Source organism: Cydia pomonella, chromosome 22 (assembly GCF_033807575.1).
Source record: "Cydia pomonella isolate Wapato2018A chromosome 22, ilCydPomo1, whole genome shotgun sequence".
In the NCBI taxonomy this organism is placed as follows: domain Eukaryota; kingdom Metazoa; phylum Arthropoda; class Insecta; order Lepidoptera; family Tortricidae; genus Cydia; species Cydia pomonella.
The window spans coordinates 7317419-7343084 of NC_084724.1; the positions used below are offsets into that span (position 1 = coordinate 7317419).

Consider the following 25666-nt stretch of genomic DNA (forward strand, 5'->3'; position numbering starts at 1 on the left):
AGGGGCTCCCACTCAGTGGTTATCTTGGCCCACAAGTCGTCCGGCATTCAGTAGACGTGACCAGCCCAGTCCCATTTCGACTTAGCCACTTTCCGAGCTACATCTATTATTTGAGTCTTGGAGCGTAGCGTACGTATGGCAACCCTAGTTCTCGCAAAAGATTAATGGGAAAGTATTCTGTGGAATTGCAACGGTGTTCAAAGATTGCATATAGGTAAGATGGTTGGTCGTAAGCTTGTTTGACAACTTTAATAAGCAATGAACTATTCACACATTATTCTACTGTTAGTATAAATAGGTAGGTGGAAGTGAATTATCACTGATATAAATTATCATTAATTAATTGATATCTAAATGGCAATAAATAGCAGTGTAAATTAAATTAAAATACAGTCGCAATATCAACAATGCAAGTGAGACAGTCTAAACAGGACTTATTAAAGAAAATAACGGAAGAACATGAGTTTGACGATTTTGTGGTCACGGAAAGGGACGGCGATGGGTCTAGTATTATGTCTTCTCTTTCCTATGTGACATTTCGTGCAAGAGGGAAGACCGACATGAAGCTTTTCGCAAAAACGGCCGCGTGGTCCGAAAAATTACGTCAGAATAGTCCTATTATTCCTTATCCATTTACCATCGAGCTGTACTTCTACAGGACATTATGGAAGCAATACGAGAAGCTAGAAGATATATGTAACGTTCCAAAGGAGAATAGATTCCTTAAGCCAACATTTTATGGCAGCAGCGACGAATATTTGAACGAAACTGTGGTAATACAGGACTTGATTGCACACGGTTATGAGGAATATGAAAGAAATACACCTGCGGATTTCGAGTACATGTCTGCGGGTATTGCATTGATTGCGCAGTTTCACGCTCTTTCACTAGCTTACTCCCAGTACGATCCAGAGGGTTTTATACAAGCCAACGAATATTTAACATATGACGAATCTAAACTAGTTGTTTGGATTGGAAGCATGTCCCCTAAAATGCTGGCCAATGCGTTCTCCTCAGCAGAAAAATATAGAGACAAACTTGAAAAGTACTTTAAAACACCGGAGAAACTTGTTCAACTTATTATGGATTGTTACCGAAGAGGTAACGACAAAGTATTGGTTCATGGCGATTTCAAGCCAAGCAACTTAATGCATAGACGTAGAAATGGGAAGCTAGAGTTATGTGTCATTGACTTTCAGAATGTACACGACGCAGATGCTGTGGCTGATATTATGTACTTCATTTTTACTGCCACCGATGAATCATTCCGCCGTGCCCACTACTATGAATTACTGGATCTGTACTATGAGGAGCTGAAGGCATCGTTGCTTAGACTACGCGTCGACCCAGAACTGGTATACCCGGAGAATATTTACAGATCGCGCTTGGAAAAATGTGCGATGTTGGGGCTAGCTATAGGCGTGGCGTGTCTGCCTACGGTGTTAGTGGATAAAGAAAATGCCCCGGATTTAGATAAGGATCCACACTCGGTTGCGGTGGAAGGTAGCGCGCTTTTTAAAGAGCGTTTTAATGGTATCCTTAATAGCTACGTGGAGTGGGGACTGCTGTGAGGCGCCGACTTTAGATGTCCTAGGTTGATTAACATCGATAAACTGATTTATTATCTTCGTCGGTTGACCTGTCTTGTTTTTGTCATCATGTAGTCTGCGCATACCAAGGCCTGCAAGGCCAAGGTGGGTTCGGTACCTATATTATATGTAAAAGCAGTAGCTGGATAAGGGAACGAAAAATGCCCTTTAATATTATGACTTGATTTTTTTTCTACAATTATAGTCGTAGTTTCAAGTTTCAAGTTTCTTTATTTGGCCAAGTAACAACAGAACGTTACATCTAGCATGTCAAAATACAGGGGCCTTATTCGAGATGCACAACTGTCAAATTTCGCGTCCACATCAAATCAACACTTGATTCTATCGCATGTTGATTGTATCAAGTGTTGATTCTATCAACTGTGGATATTATCATTTGGAACAATCAAAACTCATTCATAGAAAAAATAATCAAACAAAAATCAACTTTGTTTATTACTACTATATAGTTTGAAATGGCTCTGAACTCGAAGTGGTTCGGTTTGATTTGATTGTCACCTGACTTTGGATTGCTAATGTCAAATTTTGACAAGTGTTGATTTTATTGCTAGACTTTTTTGTCCATGGGCTTGGGCACCATCTTGGATTTTTTGACGTACGACAGGGAATACCCTTCCTTTCCTACAATATATGGCATAGAGTAAAGCGTCTTTTTTTTAAAACATAAGTTTACAGGAATCAGCGACATCTTGTATTCGATAGGATAAGTAATGCGCTATGAACAATGCGGCGGCGAGTAGTGAAACTGTACCTGACAACGTCAATCAATTAAAAAGTGACCACACAGTTGATGGTCGATAAAGGCGATTATTAATTGAATTTTAACGACAATAAAGAACTATTGACATGCGATCTTTTTGTTGAACCCACACCTACACGTCGAATAATGCTCGCTCCACATATTCTCCTATAAACGCTCAAAATTATAAAAAAAATTGATGCAATTTACTCCGCACCCAGTCTCAAGTTGCTTCTAAACCACGTTCACGAACCAAGTTGTAACCTAACACATCTGTAAATATAAGGCATATGATTTAGAGATAAAGTCCGTTTTTTTTAAATTACGAGATGGTTCATGAATAACCTTTCCCTTCGGCCGCGTACGCAACCAGAGCTTCGTAACCAGATGCGATCGAAAACTATTTCTGCCTTGTACGAAACCGGTTGCGATCAAAAACTAATTTCGTCTTACCCGTAACCAGTTACGATCGAACACTTCTCGTTCTTATACGAAACCAATGTCTGGGCCATCTAGCTATAGGTTTTTTTCAAATATTTTGTCATGATACTCATGATAATTTCTTATCCTGAATGTCAGTGCTCCATGTCTCTTAAGCCAGTGTCTTTTAAGGAACGAGGTTACATTGTATTTGCCAACAAAATATTTGAATATTATCAACTGGTACAATTTTTGTGTTCTGATTTTTGACTAGATATATAACGTGTACAGTACTTATACTGTATAACAAGGTGTATAAATATAATCTTAGCTGACTTTATCAACGGTCGAAAGGTTTCGTACAACAAAGAAAAGTGTTCGATCGTAACTGATAACCAGTAAGACGGAATTAGTTTTTGATCGCAACCGGTTTCGTACAAGGCAGAAATAGTTTTCGATCGCATCTGGTTACGAAGCTCTGGTTGCGTACGCGGCCGAAGGGTAACCTTTATTACTATAAAAATAATACTACATTTGTCAATTTTTTTTTCTGTATTGCGCTATTACATAATGCATAAAATTGATATAAAGATAGGTACCATAGTAGCTCGCTCACTTGGTCTATCAACAACTATTTTTATGCTCTTTGTACTCGTATACGCGACCCCATTGTATGTACAGTCGCCATCAGATATATCGGAACGCATGTATAAGATCTCAAATTATTAAGATAAGACCTACTGTACTGTCTATATTACTTACCAAGACCTAAGTACCTATTATTTATATATACCTACACAAAGAGAATTCCTATGTTAAAAGGAGATTAAATACATATTTTGTTATTCAACTACAAATAAAATAAAATTTATCTTTTTCAGTTAACACATTTTTTTACCGATTTCTTTAATAAAATAAAACATTAAAGTATTATGTGACTATATTTCTTTGTCTTCGGTGTAGATTATTTACTGATGTTCCAATTTCCTGTATCAGTTTGGTACCAGGAAATATAAAAACTACACCTCTTCAAAAACTTTGCTGGTAGTTCGACATCTGTAAGTTTAAATATAAAACATGATAAAAACACTTAAGTCAAAAACGTATACATAATATATTTGCCCTATATTCTGGTCGCTCGGTAGGGTGCTCAGAAGGCTGGGTGCATTTCCGCGCTGGTTAACAATGCTGATCCTCTGGTCACCAGAAGCCAATATAAGGCGCTCTCATAGAGCCACACTAGTGCCCTAGAGTTTCAAATTCAACCCCAAGTGCCACAAATATGTAGTTAAGGGTTTAAATTCTGGATCAAGAACATGGAATACTGTTCGCTAGTAAGGCCATAGGTATTAGAAAAAAATAATAGTAGGAGACGGCCGTGGTCATGGTAGGTGGTACAGGTGGGCCAGGCAAGCTCTGAAATTATGCACCTATTTTACTATAACTTTGTTCACCTGTGTATATTTACTGTTTCCATGATAATCATTTTTAATATGTAGCCCGTGTAATCGGGCTGTATCATTGGTCTCATATTTTTTAACACAAAATCATAATTTTAATTCAATAATTAATGGTGTTTTACATATTAATCATTAATGTACCTATTTTGCAAAATTTTCTTGCATATAATAATATTGTTTACTTCAATTGACGTGTTTATTATTTTCGTTACTATGTCAACGTTAATACTTAAAAAATTATAACGTGAAGGTTGAGTCCGCAGTACAGTTACAGTTTACGTACATAGTGGCATTAGCACGTCGGATTAGGACCAAACTCGAAATGTCTGAACATATATATCTGCTTACCATCAGGCGGGCCGTATGCTTGTTTGCCACCGTCGTGGTATAAAAAAAAGTCATGAAATTTGGTATGTATATACGTTAAAGGCCCCTTTTTCATGCCCACACCATTTGACATTTGGGGACCTCGAGGAACCGCAGCCATCTTGGAAAATGTGGACCATCCAGGAGAAATTCGCGTTTTACTCTAAATCTACGTTCTTTATTCAATAATCGTGTAAGGCAACATTCAAGCTTATAAAATTCTACATAAAATAGTTTTAGACATCTTAGCGAAAAAAAATGATCTTGCTTTAAAAAATACTTGCTAAACCCAGATTTAGCCCTTATACCCTTTCATGGGATAGTCGCTTAATAGGAAACTTGGAAGAATAAAAATTCCACTTTTAACTATACATTTGTACATAATCTACCCCAATATCAATATTTTACTTGACTGCAACTTAACCAGAAAGTAGGGTTATGGGTATAAGTACTGAGGATTCAGGACAGCCTGTAGCTTAGGATACTGGACGGATTTTTTAAATGACGTATTATTTAGCCCTAAACTTTTTTCTTCCGTTAATTTTAGTAACTTTGTATTGCATAGCACTTGTATACTAACTGTAGATCTACTGATCAGGGTGATACTGTGACTCAATATTTTAGGCGCTAGAAGAAAAATATGATTTAATATTCGGAGTCCTCTTAAGGCGGCTGTATTGATTTTTCTTTAATAGAACAAGTAAAAGTAGGTTGTGAATGGCAAGAGGAATCTAACGATACGTCATTTAAAAAAATCCGTCCAGTATCTTAATACCTAGCTACTGGGTGTACTGAAACATCAGTACTTACACCCATAACCCTTCTTTCTGGTGTAGTCGCAGTAGAATAAAATGTTAATGTTGGGGTAGACCACGTACAAATGTATAGTTAAAAATAGAATTCATATTCCTCCGAGTTTCCTTTTAAGAGAATGTCCCCTGGAAGTGTATAAGCGTTAAACTTAGATTCAGCAAGTATTCTCTATAACAAGATGTAGGTATTGTTCCGCAAAGATATCGAGGACTTTTTTGTATAGAATTTAATAAGTTTTAATGTTGACTGTTGTGTTGATGGTACACATTTTCCAAGATGGCTCGGATTCCTCGAGGTCCCCAAATGTTAAATGGTTTGGGCATGAAAAAGGGGCCTTTAATCTATATACATAATAAATTTCAAGACTGTTACAGAGATTTCGAGGTTGGTCCTAATCCGATTATGCTACATTGTGCGTCCGCAGCAAATTCGATTCTCCATACAAATGTAGTTTCGCTCTCATTTTAAATCGGCTAGCTAGATTGCTCTGAAACTTTGTACTTACAATAGGATATGGTATGTCTATGCCTATAATTAATTTAAAACATAAATGTGAAATGAGAGCCAATTAAGTTCAATATTAAGAATGTGTGTCGTTGTTGACTCGCCGACAACGGAATTGAGATCTATATGGGTACCATGTTCTGTGCTGTGTAGAAAATCCTGAAATTATAAAGGATTTGTCTTGGCTAGTTTTTACGTATAGGCTACGTATCACCGAAACGTCACAAACACCACGAAGGTTCGGCTTGTACGGGCCCTCGTTTTTCCTATATTCTTATACGCTGCGGAGACCTAGACTATCCGAAAGACAGAGGAGAAGACGATAGACGCCCTAGAAATATGGTGCTGGAGGAAAATGCTGGGGATATCCTGGACCGAGTTTCGGACTAATGTCTCCATCCTTAAAGAACTCCGTATCAAGCAGCGCCTTCCGACTCTCGTAAAGACCCGCATACTCAGTTTTTTCGGTCACGTCTCGAGGAGGAACAACGACTCCATAGAGCGTCTAGTGGTGCAGGGTAGAGCAAACGGAAAAAGACCGCGCAAAAGGCCACCTATGCGATGGACTGACCAAATCAAATCTGCCATGAAGGGTCCCCTGAACGCATTTGCCAGAATGGCCCCCAACCGCGAAAAATGGCGAGAAATCGTACGGCAAGCAACATCTGCGCCTGATATCAGCAGTTGACCACGACGCTCTGCAAAGAGTACAACGACAAAGAAGAAGAAGACGTATCATATTTGTCTAAAATTTGGTTTGTTGGTACACACACAAGGGATAGTCTCTAGCTAGGTACGGGGTGCCACACTCGTCAGCGCGACGGCGATATTTTTTACCTTTTACCTAAAAATCTCAAATTTGTGTACGGGCTCAGCTCCTGTTTCGTCTTAAGCCTAAATTTAACAGATTCTGACTCACAGGGGGCTTTGAGCATGCTGTTGCGTTCGTTTTCAAATTTTGAAAAAAAAACTAGCCTAACAACACAATAAATGCTTGTTTTTCCGCATTCTTCACTATATCTCCCTGTCTCACTACTATCTGACCTAACCCAGAGGGGAAAATATACCTTATTGGGGATACTCCATCTTCCTCATGATAATATATTTTACTTTACTGAAAAGCAATCGGTACATGTTACAAGATGCACATTGTTAAGAGCCGGGGTTAGAACCCACGACCATTGGTTTTAAAATGAAGCTTTGTATATAATTTGTATTTTTATAATAAATCTGTTTTCTTGTTGAAATTTTGTGGTATTGTATTGCTTTATGTTAATTGTCAAGATATTTTTTTCATTTGTCACATGCGTCACATGTACGTTTTTATGATAGATCTACATCGACGCAACTGCATGTCATTGTCAAAGAGCATATAATCACTACGTTTTAAGAGACGGGACTTCCATACTAGCGAGTGGAATCAGTTTGTTTCGCAAATCATTACCAAAATGTACGACAAAAGAACTGTCAAAGAACCATAGTACCAACATAAGCGATTTAAATAGTGTAGTACGCTACACGCTTACGATTCTTATCGATATCGATACAATGGGGAGGGTTGAAACATGGGCTCCTGTCTACAAATTTTGTACTCGAAATCAGGTTAGCATCGAGTCCACATTTAAGTTGTATGTTATATAGTGGATAGTTCTTAATTGGACTACTATCTGGTCGGGCTTAATGTGGACCCGAATTATTTTAATACAGTTTTTAAGTCGTGTTTTTTTATTTTATTAAATGCTTGATTTTCATAATGATGTGCACATACATGTTTGAATAAATGTAACTTTTCTATGGGAAGATGTATCAGGTCTTCGTTCCCAACAAATTTGGCCCACTGCCTGCATCTGAAAACATACAGCCTTGGAAAAACATGACTTTATCTACAGTTTATATTCCATGTGTTTGCTAATGAGACGATTAACTGATTATTTCGCGCTAATATGCATCTATAAATCATGTTTTTCGGCATCCAGTTATCAACAACCCTTTATCAATGCTTTAACTTTTTATGTATTTATATGTCTGTTAATCATGAGAACGGGTCTAGCCTTGTTGGCAGCGACCCTGCCTATGAAGCCGATGGTCCCAGGTTCAAATCCTGGAACGGGCATTTATTAGTGTGATGAGCATGAATATTTGTTCCTGAGACATGGGTATTTCCTATGTATTTATAAATACTTATAAATTAGGACTATGTACATATATATATTCATTATTACACAAACTGACTTAGTACTAAAGTATGAATGGTATGTGTTGTGGGTATATATATATATATATTGTTGTCTAAGTACCCACAACACATGCCATTCATACTTTAGTACTAAGTCAGTTTGTGTAATAATGTCCTATAATATTTCTTTATTTATCATAAAAACAGAGATTAATTTTCTTACATTTTAGGTTAATATATCAAATAATCACTAGATAAAAAAAATATGTTAACTAATGACCATTAATGCATAAGTAATAGATAATTTATGCATTATTAATCTTCGACGAATTAATTATGGTCATATTGCATGCTAGTTCTAAGGAAATTTCACATATTTAATTTAATTATTTACACTGATATACAAATAAAACTACAGTTATCGATAGTTATAGTACATCCCTAGTTCACAACGAAAAATAATGTAAAATATCTAATTTTCGATGTGTTTATAGCCTGCTGATCCAAAAAAAGGTCAAAAGTATCTAAAGCAATACTTACCAGTCTTCATCCAAGGGAAATTTCGCCATAAAATCCCTTTTTTCGTGATTTTCTCGAGTGGCTCGCTTGCCACATATTTCACACTTAGTAAACCGTTTTCTCGCTGGCATTGTAACAAACTCGCTCTTTACTCTGATCACGGTTGACTATTTTCGATTTTTTCACTAAATAATAAAGAAATTACACGAAATACCCGAACAAAACATTGAAGCCTTCAAAACAAACAAAGCAATTAGGCTGACAGTAGACTTGATGTAAACTTGACAGAATAAATAGCACTGACGTTTTCTTTTTCTTCGTTGGCAATGATTTGCGAAACAAATTCCATACAAAACTTTTTTCTTCCTAGTTGCGTCAGCCTGATCGGAATTTGGCAGCTAACTCCATCTTGCGTCCAGTAGAAGAATCAAAATCGTACAGAAAAAACTACTCTCTGCCTTAGGATCCCCTTTTAAATGTCATAAATCCAAACATGGCAGCCATACCCATCGACAAAAAAGTCTACCGTTGATCTAATTTCATTTGACAGTTAACTAATACGTATTCGACACGCTTATATTTGACAACTAGAATCCTGACTAGAGCTGGGACTGCGTACCAAAAGTACGTCTCTGTTACTCGTACCAAAAGTACGTCTAAAATACCAGTTTTACGAGTATGACCCCCAATAGGCAGTTTACGTATTTGCCGTGCTTAGGCGTCTTACAAATAAGGATTATTTATACAAATATCGACTTATTATTTCGGTAAGGGTCGGAAATATGGTGACGTTTTGAGTGAAGGCTATGAATCAATTGTCATATTTTTGTTATATATTATTACATTATTTTTCGATACAACAGACACCCAGACGACCATCTGTTAACAAAATTTTATTTTACCTAAAGTAACGGTAAGAATGGAGGTACGAGGTGATAAAAGTTTCATATTTGTTTTATTTCAGAAATCAAAGTCCGTACTTTTAAATACTCGACAAGCTAAAAGTAGTCTATTACAAATAACCTGTTCCAAAAACTATTCCGGTACAACGCCCCGCCTCTAGTGTGGATATTGTTCACTGACAGGTGGTGATAATAGCAATTCGACAAGTCACAATATTTCTCACATCAAATGGAAATCAACACGAAACGTCACTTTTAGCATGTCGAATAAGGGCCCAGGTCATTGCTAAAACTAATCATGCAATGTCTTATTAGGTATATAGGTAGACAAAATTATATAAATCAAAATATATTCAATGGTAAATGATCAAATACATCATTATAATACAGTATAAAAGCACCTACGCTTAGAATTATTTTACATAATAAAATCATAATTTTTCATTTTATCTGTAAATTCATTGATTGAGTAAAATGGATTTAATTGGAAGAAACGTTTAAGTTTATTTTTATTTTTAATGACTTTTTTTGCAGAAACACCAATTTTTTTTAAACTAAATTGGGCACAAATGCACTGCTAGATGTAAGTAACTGTAGAAAAAAACCAGCCCATTATTATAAAAGGGCATATTTCCTTCCCTTACGATGGCCTTTAATGTTATTAATAATATACCTTCGTATCCTTATCCTTATGTATCCTTCGTTCGTTATCTAAGTTGCATAATTTTTCTGAAGGTACTTTTATATTTATTGAATAATTAATTATAAGTTAATATTTGTTTATTTTAATATTTCTACTGATGGTCTCATTGGAAGATTTTCTGTTAACGAATACAGTATTTCTTTAATCATCATCAAACATTTTCTAAATTAATTTACAATTTAATCCCCTTTGCGGATGTTTAATATACTTGAATTACAGAGATTACACTAAAAACACCTTCTTTGAAATGAAATAAAAATTGTTGAAATCCTTTCACATCATAAAGAATTATCCCTGAAAAACCAACATACATACGATAGCTGGCGCTGTACCCAATTATGCTTAGTATACTTCAGTCAGGGGTGTAGCACGGTTGCATTTTTATCACTTGTGACTATGCCTATCACTTTCGCACTTACATACTTGTTAGAACGCGACAGGCATAGTGACAAATGATAAAAATGCGACCGTGCTACAACCGCTGGTCAAAAGTCTTTCGTGATTATAGTAAAATGAGAAAATTTAAAGTTAGTACGGAACCCTTGGTGCGCGAGTTAAACGAACTCGCACTTGACTGTTTTTTTAAAGAAAAGAACGTGATCTCGCAAGGAGCGAAGATCGCTCAGTAAAAAGAGCATATTTGCGCCAACCGATTGGAAGCTGTCCTGCAGGTCGTCCTAAGTATCAGGATCTAAGTGAGCTTAGCGTTAGCGAAAGCTGGCATGAATCCACCCAGTAAGCCTGGTACAGCAGTGGCCATCTTTTTCCAGTTGTATTAATTAGAGAGGGTTGGGTAGTTTACCTCGCGGGCGAGCTGCTGTTACGCCACTCCTGTACTAGGCCTACAGACAGAACCGAGCAAAATGACGTACACTTGTGTTGGAGGCCAGGACTCATTTTCATACTATTAATAACTCTTTGATAGAAGTTAAGCTCTTTAACTCATTCAGCGCTAATCACGACACCTTGTCGTTTTGCCTCTACGAAGCATTTCCGCTACCTACATACCGGGAAACCCATGTTATCGGCTACGATGAAGCCGTAACTCAGCGGTGGATATGTAAAGGGGGTAAGGTGCCAACTACACCAGTTAGGCTTAGCCAACATGGCCAACGCTCGTAAAACGATGGAAATTGTCCTGGTCGCGTTAAAAGGAATCCGTGACGCTCGCAGGCCACCCGCAGAGGTGGTTTATTACGATTTACTTATTATTCAAAGTAAAATAAGTTTTTTGCTAAAAAATAAATTTTAGGTACAAGGTTTTGTCGCTGACTGTACTTTTCTTCCCACAGGCAACTAATACCCATCAAGACTTCTAAAAACCCCAAACACAGTTAGGTTGCGTTGTTTTATCACAGTTCCTATGGCTACCTCCTGTCTCCATCATCAGATCAGCTTGATGGTACTATATAATATTGCATTGTCACCCGACTTACCTACATATGTATGTAAAATTCAGCTCAATCGGAAATCGGGAAGTGGGTCAAATTTAGCTTTCAAGATTTGACCCACATAAACATACATATTATGTACATACTGATACGGCAAGTTAAATAAAAGCTTGTAAAAACGTAAGCCCTACTTTTATGAAGTTGTATATAATTTACAAAGAAGAGGGGGCGTAAAACCAGAAAATTAGACGGAAACAAAAGATGGCACGCCGCGACTACGCGAGGGTTTTTACCTACTATTTCAATTACTCTGAGAATATACTATACGAAACATGTTGCGTGAATGACTAACGGCCCGATTCGAATTTTAAGATACGTCAAATATTAGGTCTAGATACGATATGGTTCGGACATGTCAGTGTCAAACGTGACGTTTCTTCAAACAAAAACGTCATTTTTGACACTGACATACCGATCCATATCGTATCTAGACCGAATATTTGACGTATCTTAACGTTCGAATATGGTTCGAATCGGGGCGTAAATTACTTGAATAAAACCGTAAGTAAGACTAATGTTATTAGTATGACCAAATGACTTATGCCACTGATGTGTATCTCTATGGTCGTTTCCATGGAGTGATTATTACATTGATGTCTGTTTCTGTCATTACTTTATACGCTGTATTTTTAGCTGAATAAAGCCAAGTTTCCGTATGGTTTGTCTATTATGTATCAATTTATGATAATAATGATGATATACAAAGTAATGATCCAGCTGTGGAAGAAGGTCACCTCCTGCAAAGTAACCCAAATTACTCCTACGTTAGGTACGCTGATGGAAGAGAAGGTACCATATCAAATAGACATCTGGCACCAATCCCCTCAGATGATGAATATTTTTCCATATCCTCTGATGACACTGACGATGTGCCTGAGGCTGAGGACGAGCCATCTGAAGTTGTGGCAGAAGAACCGCCTGCGTCTGTCAATAATAGAGAGCCATCAGCAGTACAAGAGCCGAGACCACCAGGCACACCTCAAGTCGAAGTTCGGCGTTCGACGCGTGAGCGGCGGCCGCCGACCTACCTGGAGGACTACCAGACATCTTAGGAGGGGGTGAATGATGTGTATCTCTATGGTCGTTTCCATGGAGTGATTATTACATTGATGTCTGTTTCTGTCATTACTTTATACGCTGTATTTTTAGCTGAATAAAGCCAAGTTTCCGTATGGTTTGTCTATTATGTATCAGCCACTTTCAATTATATATTATTAATATTGAATACGGAATAATTACGGAAATGTTATAGTTATTATGCAACCCGTCATCTCGTTCACAATATCTCGGTCACAAATAAGTGGTTGGAACTTTCATAAGCTAAGTCATATTTAATTAAATGTAGAATTTTAATCTAAGTTCGCGTCTTCGGAATAATAGATACTCGTAGAGCTGTTTAACATTAGCGTTTTTAACCGACTTCAAGATTTCAAAAGTAGGAGGCGCTCAATTCGGTTGTATGTTTTTTTTAATGTTCGTTACTTCATAACTCCGTCATTTCTGAACCGATTTTGTATTTTTTTTTCTCAGGTCTGATGATGGGATGCGTGAGGTAGGTATATATATAATATCTTCGATTGCAATTTTTTTTATTTCAATAAATAATACATTATAACATTTGTGACGTAAATTTATCTGCTGTCGCGGTTGTAACGCAAGGTGCAAGCATTCTAACCGCCAGCATGCCGCCGCCCTAACGCGGCAATTTTTATTATCCGATCTTATGAAAGAGTTGTCCGCAATATCGTCGATTGAAATATTTGTGAGTATTTGTTATCCATACACATAACACGTGTTAATTCTGCTATTTTCATAAAACTACATACCATATATATAAAAAATGATAAAATAACAAGTACTTGTAATAAGATTTTGCATCTTGTACTTAATAACAGGTGAAATTTTGACCCCCAAGAGGCAAAGTAGCAGACTTATCGCCTGATAGTAAATTACCGTCGCCCATTTTTGCGGCGCATGCAGCATCTGTCGCGGTATGCAGTGTCGCGGTTAAAATGTCTCTTCCGAGCGTCCCGACCGCCGGCGTGACGCCGCCCTAACGCGCTTGAGGTGTTAGCGGCAATTCCAATTATCCGGTCTTATGAAATAGTTGTCCGCAATATCGTCGATTGGAATGTTTAAGGTGCCGCGCGCCGGTCTCAGCATTTTAATTTAGCCATGTATTGACTGTTTATGCTAAATACTGGTTTTATTGAAAAGAAAACTGGGGATTTTGGTATCTCAAGTCGTCTTGATTATCGAATCATGTACAATTTATCGCTCAATATCAAGGATCATGATATCGAGTGTGTCGAGTGTCTAGTGTAATGGATTCCTAGTATTACTATAAATACATACATACAAAACATATACTACATTCAAAAATTTGAAAAAAAGAATAATTTTTTTTCGAATTTTACTTAAACTCATGTAACATTTTTTCCTTATATGGTCTCAGAAGTGCGTGGTTAAAAATTTTCGGGTTCATCGTGTTACACTGTGTAGATCTCATGGAAACGGCCGAACGAGATGGTCTTATGGAAATTTCAGTAGGAGTAGCAGAGAAAGCGTTATTATTGTTTGTCCTTGTCATGATTTTCTGCCTACTTCTAAAAAGTCCTAAATCCCACGTCAACATGGTCGATGTACCTATTGTTGTAACCCAATAGTGCTTGATCAATAACAATGAACCCGATTAAATAATTTTTGGTTTGTCGTCAGGAATGTTAAAAAGTGTTTTTAATCTCCCTATTAAACACCCCTATTACTGCAATGTTCTGCCACCAGAGAGCAGCACTATCATATATTCTAAGCCATAGAGTAACATAGACATACTATACCTTAAACAGTTTTTTGACAAGTTTTCACTATGGCTATGGAGGGTAGAGGAAACCGTATTAATAAGCTGAATATAACTCAAATGGAATAAGAAATATCTCGTTCCCTAAACGTTTTGCTACTAAAGGTGCCAACTGATGAACAGTCTGTCGGACATAATTGATGCATCAAGGCGGGTTGTCAAAGGTATGTCAAAGAGTAGGTAAAGTTGAATCTGATATATCTATGAAAGTAAGTTGCGGTTTGTTTACAGAGGTCTACCGCGAAACGCAAAAATCGAAATGTCGTTATCTGCTTCTTTATTGCTCGAATATGTAAGAGTGATAGAGAGGCAGATAACGACACTTCGATTTTCGTGTTTCGCGGTAGGCCCTCCGTATGTGCAAGAGACGCCCCCTACGCAGAGTTTTGCGTAATATCCCCTATTTCACACGCACGTTTGTTCTGTCCAGAGAAAATTTGGGCAGACCATTTCAAATTCTTTTTGGTTATTTCCCCCATCAATTCTATAGTATAGGGAGCGTGCATGAACTGTAGGAGGCAGCACAGGAGCCGTCCATTTTTTGGCGCGAGGCGTAAATGTGATTTTTACTGTTCCGATGTAGCCCACAAGATGGCAGAACCTACTATGCACAAGAAAACACGTGACGTGTGAATGTACATGTTTATTGTTCCGATCAGGCCACAAGATGGCAAATCCTCCAACGTGCACTGTCCCTATCAGTACTTAGTAGTATACTTGCTTCACAGACCAGGCATATTTGCTTTAAGCTTGCTTTGGGCCATTCTATTAGCAACCGTTGCTATGGTAACTCAATTTGTTATAATCAATGTCATAACACTCATAACATTGGAGGCATTGGAGCTGAGCTTAGTTGTTTCTCATTAACCTACTTATTTACCTAATTGACAAATTCGTATTTTTAAATCTGTACCGAACAGTGTTATCGAGGTGAACGTAAGTAGAAAATAGACTTTGTGAAAAATAGTTATCAGCTTATATGAAAGCTTCTTCTTCTACGTCAAATCATGACTGAAGGTCGTGACCACCACATGTCGCTCTACGTTATAGTGCCTTCCATAACAGTACTAGATGATACTCATTAAAGTTGGTAGGGACCAGGGGTTTTCACACTTCAACTAAACGAGGATATAAGCGCTGGTGGCCTAGCGGTAAGATCGTGCTATTTTCAATCCGGAGGTCGCGGGTTCAAAGTGTTCAAACACCGGCTCGTACCAATAAGTTTTTCGGAACTTATGTACGAAATATCATTTGATATTTACCAGTCGCTTTTCGGTAAAGGAAAACACGCTGAGGAAGGAGGAAAGTCAGATGGCAGTCGCTCTCGTAAAAACAAGTGCCTATGCCAATTCTAGGGATTAGTTGCCAAGCGGACCCTAGGGTCCCATGAGCTGTGGCAAAATGCCGGGACAACGCGAAAAAGAAGAAAAGAACCCCAAACGTGAGAACAAAAAGCGGGTCACGACGCCCGTAAAATATTATACCAATTTGATATCAATTTCTGGATACGCTCAAGCAAATACGATGTTTATTTACCTTCCTGTCGTGGCCATGACCCGTGCTGAGTTGATACGTCGGAAATTAAAAGTAAACATATAGGGCAGATACGTAAACATACAGGGTGGGATTTAAAATGTACCGTACAATCGGCCCCAAATGGAGCCCTGACCCACCATAGAACTATGTCAAAGTTACGTTTTGTAAGAAGTTTCATGTAGTTTGACTTAAAGTGTTAATTCGATAAGGTTCTATGGTGGGTCAGGGTTTATTTTGGCGTTAAGTACCTACCAGTACAGTGGTCGGCAAGCTTTTGAGAAGGGATAGCGGGAATAGAAATAAAAAATTACCAGTCTTAGGAAAATCAAAGATCCACAATCCGCAAAACGATGTTTTCAATTGTCTTAAAATACTAGTGTAATTTATTTGACGACTCGAGGAGCGGCAATACCCCCAAAGAGCCACATTACAAAAGGTTCCGTACCCAAAGGGTGACAATTGGAACCTTATTTTTCACATACATTGGGCTCGGTGACTCCATACAATTTGTAACCTTAAACCTCAAAGTTGTATTCAGTTGACAGCTTTCACCGTACCCGAGATATGTGAAAAATACTATACGCTTGCTTACGCTGCGTGCCCGTCAGTCTATCTGTCTGTCTGTAGTAGAGTAGGTAAAAAGTAGAATTTTTCTTAGATAAAAATATAAATTGTAAATAAAGTAGGTATGTGATGGCACGAAAAACAAACTTGCACTTGGCCGTTTTTTAAGGTTCCGTACCTAAAGGGTCAAACAGGACCCTATTACTGAGACTCCGCTGTCCGTCCGTCCGTCCATCCGTCCGTCCGTCCGTCCGTCCGTCCGTCCGTCTGTCACCAGGCTGTATCTCATGAACCGTGATAGTTTGCCAGTTGAAATTTCTACAGACTATGTATTTCTGTTGCCGCTACAACAACAAATACAAAAAACAGAATAAGTAAAATAAATATTTCTTTCCAATCTCGAGGTTCTCATCCAATCACCGAAGTTAAGCAACGTCTGGCGGGGTCAGTACTTGGATGGGCGACCGTTTTTATAGATAGTGATACGGGACCCTTCGTGTGCGAGTCTGACTCGCACTTGGCCGGTTTTTTTTGAGTTATTCATTGGCCTATTATAAACTTTTCCCCCATTAAAATAACTGTTTTCTTTGAGACTGTGATTAGTAGCCAAAATAGTAAAAACGGAATCCTTAATGCCTTTTTCCAAATGCGTTTCATTATACTACAAAACAAGTGCCGCGAAGGTACGCCCTTTTGCGTTGTGGAGCCCTCCATTATGGCTGGTCTGACACGCACTTGGACGGCTTTTATTATACTCCACAACATACCTACTACGAAGAGCCGTTAACATACATCCCTCTCGCACAAACGTACCTATACATTTGTTAGAAGGAGACGTATGTACTTTATATCGGCGATTAACGGGTCGAGACTGTTAAGGGACAGTTATTGATTACGCATTTTGTGCCGCATGTCACATTTAGGGGTTTTTAATATCAGGTGATAACTTGATAAGCAAGCGTTGGTAGCATGTGCCTAGATTTAAGATTTTTCAAACATAATTTAATATTGTTATTGAATAAATGATGATGATGAGCAGCCATGAATATAGGATCTCTGGGTAAGACAGGGACTGACCGCATGAAAGTCACTGTGTTTGGTAATTTGTATTATTGTATTTATTGTACAGTACAGTGATGCGTCAAATATGGTGTTAAATATAATTTCTTAGGAATAGAACCTGCTAACCTGTGAGGGCATTAAAATGTCCTATTTCTATACTTTTACCTATGTTATCTTTGGTCCATCTTATGTTAAGGGCCTGTTTCACAACGTCCACGTCCTGAATAAGCTTGCCACTTATCTGACGAATAACCCCATCGTTGGCGTTTTACAATCTTCAAATAAGCTTAACTGGTAGATAAAGTGCTAAGTTTTGCAGGAAGTTTTATCTGGCAGGTAATTTATTTGTTAACTAGCTATCCAACTACAACACAAACACAAACAAACAACACACAACACACACTCTAATAGTACTATGTTATGTATAGGTACTTCTTAGAAATAATTTTATAGGTACATGTCTCTAGGTTAATATTCGATACACTATCACATTGGGCAACTGTTATGATAGCTGTATCGTTATTAAGTATAAATAAATAAATAAAAATAATGTACGGTGCGGGGTACGGTTAGAAATGCTTTTAAGCAAAGGAAGCTATTGCGAAAAAAAAAGTGGTAAAAATTGCAAATGGCAGATATCGCAACTTACTGTTTCAAGTTGGTTCAACTCTTAATAAATCTTTGGTTTTACTTAATGTACAGCGAACTGCATTTCATGGACAAATCACTTATTAAACAACAAAAAACATTTTTAATTAATCATTCATAAGTGACCATGCAATTTTTTAGCTACAGAGGTGTACCTGTAACTGTATCACTATGTTGTTATACTTAAGAGGGGAGTTTTTCCACTTCTAAATATTTTCCGTTCTCCATGATTTTTTAGTATGTTAATGAAAAACTAGGTTTATAGGTTTTCCTTTTTATTCCATATATTGCAAAACAAAAAAAAAATCTTTCAAAAAAGTGAAACCTACAATATATTATGCTGAAGCGATCGACATCAAAATCAAAGTGATTTGTTAAGATTTGGTTAGGTAGTGAAAACCGTTTTCTCCATAAATGGAATTTCATAGAAAAATTACCGTTACTTTGTTAGATTAAAAAAAACATTCTTCTCTCTTAACTTACCTATTAATTTCTTTCTGTTAACAGTATTTCACTATTTAAGAGGATGGATAAGCCTTTGGGAGTTGAGGACTTCGCCGCCATGGAGGGCCAGCTTCGGGGGTGTGTGGAGGCCGACAGGCACTACTGGCAGGTCAACGACGTGAAATGCGACGCCATACACACCGCCAAAACCTATGAGGAGTTTGCGTAAGTTTCTCACAGAGGCCTACGCGAAGCCGGCGGACTATTTTTAGGCAAAAACATGAAATGCGACGCCATAATATACCAACAAGACCTATAAAGAGTTCACGTAAGTTTTAAACGGGGGCCTACGTGAGGCCTACATGGTAACTATGTTAAATGCGATGTCTTCTGCACTGCTATGACTTGCGAGGAGTTTAGGTAATTTTTTCGCAGAGGCCTACGCGAGACCGATGGAATACTGGTTAGGCAACGACGTGAAATGTGACGCGCATGATGTGAGGCTGAAACTACTATGCCATCTATGATTTACGAGGAGTTTAGGTAAGTTTTTCATAGAGGCCTAATACGCGATGCCGACGGTGTACTTATTGGTTTGACAATGAATGTGATGTGTAGCATACCGTCAATGTCAATACTTATGAGTAGTTTGTGTAAGTTTACATGGAGGCCTATGAGAGGCCGAATAATACCGCCATCGTTAAACCTCCTTTCACAAGTTGGGTAAAACTACCCTCATCGTGGCACTTGCGTTCCTTCATGGTCTTATTCATCTTTAATATTAAATCAAATCTTACGTTGCACACTTTTATCACAAATAACCCTTTCAATTAGGTAAGTAAACTAGTTTGTGTCATCCACGATGACGCGCAGATTTTTCAAATCTAACCTTTAATAACATGACGATACGAGTTAAACCACGCGTCTTTGTGAATGTCACGATCTATATGATTGCTAGTATTAATTTCGAACAAAAAAGCCACAAGCAGTCATATCACTTAGCGCATCTCGAATAGATCCTCCAGCACATCGCAGACTACAGCCATTAGTTCACAAAGAAGGTGCTTATGCTTCGTGTAACGTATCTTTTGTTCTTTGATGTCGCTTAAAAAGCTGAAATACAATTCAGTGTCTGCTGTTTTACTTGACTATGAAGAAAAAGGATAAGATTTAATAGTGTGTTTTACAATAACAGCAAAACTATACATATAATGGCAAACCAGTCTTTCGTAGTTGCCTGAACTTATAACATTGCAAATTTGTTAAATGCCAAATTATAATAAACTTCATATCATCTATTCGGAAAAGGGTTTTTCTTCTCCGCTAGGACGGACCAAAGTAGCACTTGTCTGTTAATAATATTTTGCATACATTTTTTTGAGGTAAATCATGTTCCCGATCATAATTCGTAATCATTTCCTTATAGATGATGTGAGAAGCAGTAGTGTCACATGGTAGCAAAAATTATTTCTACCTTCTAACACATGAAACCCTCACTACGCTTAGGATTATATTTTAGAATATTCTTCCTCGCGTTGTCCCGGCATTTTTGCCACGGCTCATGGGAGCCTGGGGTCCGCTTGACATCCAATCTTCAGAATTGGCGAAGGCACTAGTGTTTACGAAAGCGACTGCCATGTGACCTTCCAACCCAGAGGGTAAACTAGACCTTATTGGGATTAGTCCGGTTTCCTCACGATGTTTTCCTTCACGGAAAAGCGACTAGTAAATATTAATGATATTTCGTATATAAGTTCTTAAATACTCATAGGTACGAGCCGGGGTTTGAACCCGCGACCTCCGTATTGAAAGTCACACGCTCTTACCGCTAGGCCACTAGCGCTATAGAATTCTATTTTAGAATATAATTATATAATCCTTCGCTATGTTTGGGATTCAGTGTAAGCCCTCGCTGTAAATAATGTATGTCATTTTGCTCCTTTGTGACACAATCTACTATATTCATACTTCCTTATTAATCATTTTCATTATTTTTACATAGTATTAACGTACACAACTTCTTTCAAATCGAAAGATCGCTGACAGCGAGAAATCGCTGAAATGAAATCAACTTCTTTATGGCTTCTTTACTCACGGGTCACGAAAACCACTTGCTGATTTCGAACCATGCCCTCCCATCTCGAAAACCGTAAAATTATTTTCAAAACGATATCATAGGTGGCGCCAAATGTCACAATCAGCCATTTCAAAACATTTATCCTAAATATTAAGAGTCATAACTTAAAGAAATTATCAATGAAATACAAACATCAATAACAACACGAATTCAACGCATTATTTTACAACTTTTTATACCACGATGTGGTTGAATAAATTGTTTCGGGGCAATGCAAAATTATATTTGTTACAGGGATCGCGTGGCCGCAGCCCACTTGAGGCCGTTAGAGAAGGCCGACTACAAACAGAAAAGACCGCGAGGATGGAACCAGTACGCAGCCGATCCCAAAAAGAACAGAAATCACTTAAATCATGTTGATTAGACTATAAACGGGAAATATAAAATATTTGAAGATTTTCTTTCTTAAATATACTTTTTTAGAGTATTCTCACCGAGGGTTTCACCCACTTCCTTCACATTGGCTACAGTGGGTAGAACTAAGTGACAATATTTTTTTTCTATATATTTTTTTAATACCACGATGGTGGCAAACAAGCATACGGCCCGCCTGATGGTAAGCAGTCACCGTAGCCTATGGACGCCTGCAACACCAGAGGCATTACATGCATTTCTAAGCTAATCTTTGAGCGACATCAGATTCCGATACTCCGGAAGAGCCCTTTCCCCCACAAAAATGGCAGAACGAGTTGTACGGTAAGATATCGCTTGGGCTCTTCTCTTCCGACGTGTTGGAAACCGGTTTTGTTCGAAGCTCAAAAAGAAAAGAAAAGTCTATTGTATGTCACAGAAAAGTTGGTATATATTTATGTTACAGATTTAAGATTTTTTTAAATTTCCCGCTACCCTTGCGTGTTAACCCCCTGCTCGTTTCTTGGGGTTGCACATGCGAATGATGACCTCAATCTTGGTGTGGGAGCTCTCCTTCTTGGGGTGGTAGAAACGCTGGTCATTGCGGTCCATGTGCACAAGAGGGGCTGTGTACCAGCCGTATCTATAGAAAAAAACAAGTTACTGTATTTTTTGTCCTACAGTTTTTATCATCATCATCATCCCACGCAGACAAAGTAGCTAAAGTGTTAATAAGTTTTTGGCAAATAAATCTTTTTTGGTACAAACTTTTATCGCCGACTGTACTTTCCTTTCCACGGGCAACTAATACTCATCGAGACACTTCTAAAAACCCCAAACACAATTAGGTTGCGTTGTTGTATCACAGAGAAGAAGAAGAAGAAGAAAATATTTATTGCCACAAAAAAAAAACCTTATCAACAAAGTACAATATAATAACCTTAAATACTAAATACAAATTAATTAGAAAGATAGGTACTTCGACATTTAATACCTGATGATTGGGCAATGGGCTCCAATCTCAGCATATGCCAAGCAGAGGGCCTAGCGCTGGTTTTCAGACTGAGCTCCCATGGCCACCTCTTGTCTCCATCTTCAGATCAGCTCGATGGTGCCATAATATTGCATTGTCACCCGTACCATACCCGGTACCATAATTTGCATACTTACATATTATGTAAGTATGCAAATTTAAAGCTTCATCGAAAACCGGGAAGTGGGTCAAATTAAACTTGCAAGATTTGACCCGTACAAACATAATAGTTACATTGCAAGTTAAATAAAAGCTTGTAAAAAGAAGAGTCTTACACATGGCTCTCAGTGACGGGCGCAGGGTACTTGCTGTGTGGCCCCTTGGCCCTGGTCTGGGCCACGTTGTAGGCATAGTCGGCGACCTTCTTCGTCTGCTCTTCTGATTCGTCTTTGAGCTGGTCGTGCCGGGCGTAGAACTTTGTGGCGACGGGCAGAGCTATGGGGAATAGTGTTGGCTCTATAGTTGAGATAAAAACTCGCTACACGCGAAATAAGTAAAAAAGAGATAGGACGCCGCCCGCCGTAGGCAAGTGTGACAGAGAGCACACTATGTATTTGCGCGCAGCGAGTGTTTGACTCAACTATAGTCTGAGTACTCTGTAATAACTGTGTTTTTTAGACTCATAGAATTAAGTTGGAACTCGAGTTCTTGTCGACTTGTTAAAGACCCAAGTCTTTTCCAGACAAGTCCTTTTTAGAAAACTCTCATTAAAAAAAGAAAAGATTTTCACGGGTTATTAATGCTTATTTTCTTTACTAGTATTTAGATAAAATCTACACAATTGTTGAATTTATCTGGAGACTCGAGTCCTTTCGAGTTGCGCTTAATAAACTGAATAAAGGACTCGACTCGAGGGTTAGAAGGTTCGGAAGTTATTTAGTAAGAACGTGTCGAGTTTTTCACATTTAAACTTCAAAGACTCGAGTGCTTACCGACACTAGTAAACACCCATGAACAGTATCAACCGTATACTCTGGTCCAACTTTCTCAGTAGAAAAAGGCGTGAAATTTAAATTTTGCATAAAGATCGATTATTCGCGCGTACATGCATTTATCAACTATCAAAATTGCTGCGATTTCAAAATATCATTATCCGCTACTTCTAAAATTATATGAATACGTAAGGGGAAGTTATTAGGCTAATACTATGAAGCCTACCTACAATATGAATGCAACCCCTTACAGAGGTTTCACAAATTTTTTTTTTCTTGCTTCTCTGCAGAAAGTGTCCTGCAAAAAGTAGATGCCGGCACCCTGAATCTTTTATTATTATTTACTATTTAAAAACCACACAGTGCAACAACTAACATCCAAAGTTAGGCCGGTAGGTCTTGTAGTTCCTAAAGTGCTTCACCTCCCGGTATATCTTCTCGTTGAGCATCTGCAGGTCGACGGGGGGCCGAGTCCCGAACGTGCATTTCCCGTCACCACCCATATTTTCTGAAAAGATACAAGTACGTTTCTCGAGTGTTTTGTGTTAGATATTTAAAGATTTTTACGATACCACGTCGGTGGCAAACAAGCATACGGCCCGCTTGATGGTAAGCAGTCAGGAACCTATGAAAGGCTGCACTAGAGATATTACATGCGCATTGCCGACCCTTTAAAAACCATGTACACTCCTTTTTTGAAGAACCCATACTGTAGTCCCTCGGGAAAACCTCGGCAGCGCTCATTCCACAGCCGAAGCGTCCGCGGGAGGAAATTCCACTTAAACCGCACAGTACGTGTCCATTTAGGATCTAGGGTGTGAGGATGAACACCCTGCTGACGGGGGGCGGTGCGGTGATAGAAAGTAGCCGTGGGCATCATGTCAAACAATTTTTCAGAGCACAGCCCACCTTGATGGAGCCATAACATAAAAAATTGATTGAGAGAGTTGACTACGCTACGCTACGGAGCGTTAACGATGGGTTATTCCCACTAGATACCAGTGGTAACACCTTGGTGATAACTAGTGGGAATAAGCCTTAACGATTGGCACGTTGACTACGCGGGTAGGGCCATTTGTAGAAGAAGTTTTGCGAAGTTGACATAGGCACATTTTGCAAGTACGCGCCCTATGTAGTTCGCGGTTTTCTTTAAGGGGATACAATCGGCGTCATATCGGAGCGTCCGAGGTGTGACAATTGCTTGAGCACATCTCTTATCAAGACGATAAAGAGCATGCTCAGATATTTTTGAGCAATTTTGCCAAACCGATATATCTAGTAGTGACTGTAATGGCGCCTAGACTACTGCTAATATTATAAAATCTCCATAGTACTAAAAAAAGTAACGATTTAATTATTAAAATTACAGGTATGTCGTGAATCTGCTCTAATAATTTTCTCGTCACAATGTATACGACTAGACGTGTTCTTTCCATGGACCCTTCAAATAAGGAATACATAATTATATAAATGATAAGTACTTTACCTTTTGATTATAATTATCTGTTTAAATAATGTACAAAAAACGTTGGATAAATAATTGCTTGCCTAAATGTTTCTGTTTATGTTTGCCAAATGACATTGACAAAAGTCTAAAAGGTACATAATGGTTAAACATAGGTTAAACATTTTAGGCGGGCTCTCTATCATAAGTACAAAACGGTAGGTTACTAAACCAAAGAGGTTAAAAGCCCAAAACTTAAATCACAAATGAGACCAATACACAAATGAGATTTCGAAGATTTAATCAGAAAACCAAGCTTCCCAAGCAACAACAATAAGCGACTATTTTAAACTACGTTCTTTGTTTACGGTATGTTGTCAACCATTTTAATAAGTACTTGTTATAAACTGAAATAGATGTCATATATTAAAGAATAACTTATGGAAGGTAGAGGCACAAAATCTGCATATACCAAAGTGTCCGACAAAAAACCATAAATAGGTGGCGCTACAATACCTAGAATACTTGAGAAAAAAATCTAATCATAGACAGCGCACTTCACTCCGTCAATAACGCCTACGTTCTTAGCTACTCTAGCGCTACTCTGGAGACATTTGGAACTATTATTTATAGTTGACAGCTGGACACTTTCAATTGCAATAATTCTGCCTAAGGAGTTTCTGTTCCTTTACCTTCCAAAGAATAAGTGACGAAGCCCTCCAGTGGCGAAGGCCGGATTCGAACCGGGGTCTTTAGTTAACCGGGCTAACGGCATTAACCCCTAGGCCACCCCGTCACGGCGGAACCGGTCTCAATTTCCTGACTATATGCTATCTTAGTAAGGTTAGGCGTCTTTGACTAACACTAAGGGCGAGCAAACATGCACCTATACCAGTAATAATATATACTAATCTATGATAGAGAGAGAGAGAGATTGGTGCTGCCATCTATTCGCAACTTTGGGAAAAAATCAAATTATTTTTTAACTAGAGCCC

At 38.2% G+C, this 25666-nt stretch overlaps 3 protein-coding genes across 5 annotated transcripts; 2 read left to right on the forward strand and 1 right to left on the reverse strand.

Annotated features, from left to right (window-relative positions):
- The first annotated feature begins 240 nt into the window (after positions 1-240).
- On the forward strand, positions 241-2457 carry LOC133530301 (uncharacterized). The gene has a single exon (XM_061868197.1). The coding sequence runs from the start codon at positions 408-410 to the stop codon at positions 1569-1571; it is 1164 nt and encodes a 387-aa protein (XP_061724181.1). The 5' UTR covers positions 241-407; the 3' UTR covers positions 1572-2457.
- Positions 2458-14525: 12068 nt separating this feature from the next.
- On the forward strand, positions 14526-21321 carry LOC133530149 (coiled-coil domain-containing protein 103). 3 transcript variants are annotated; one of them, XM_061868005.1, is made up of 3 exons: positions 14526-14684; positions 18838-18999; positions 21146-21321. In XM_061868005.1, exons 2-3 carry the CDS (start codon positions 18857-18859, stop codon positions 21273-21275), a joined length of 273 nt encoding a protein of 90 aa, XP_061723989.1. In that variant the 5' UTR covers positions 14526-14684; positions 18838-18856; the 3' UTR covers positions 21276-21321. The 3 variants fall into 3 exon arrangements, with proteins under 3 accessions (XP_061723989.1, XP_061723991.1, XP_061723990.1); XM_061868007.1 differs by lacking the exon at positions 14526-14684 and adding an exon at positions 15250-15456 and having other exon boundaries at positions 18854-18999; XM_061868006.1 differs by lacking the exon at positions 14526-14684 and adding an exon at positions 15253-15456.
- Positions 21322-21686: 365 nt separating this feature from the next.
- Positions 21687-24826, reverse strand: LOC133530148 (cilia- and flagella-associated protein 144-like). Its single transcript, XM_061868004.1, has 4 exons — positions 24714-24826; positions 23604-23735; positions 22571-22730; positions 21687-21905 (listed from the first exon to the last, which is right to left on the reverse strand). Exons 2-4 carry the CDS (start codon positions 23728-23730, stop codon positions 21767-21769), a joined length of 426 nt encoding a protein of 141 aa, XP_061723988.1. The 5' UTR covers positions 23731-23735; positions 24714-24826; the 3' UTR covers positions 21687-21766.
- Positions 24827-25666: the final 840 nt, after the last annotated feature.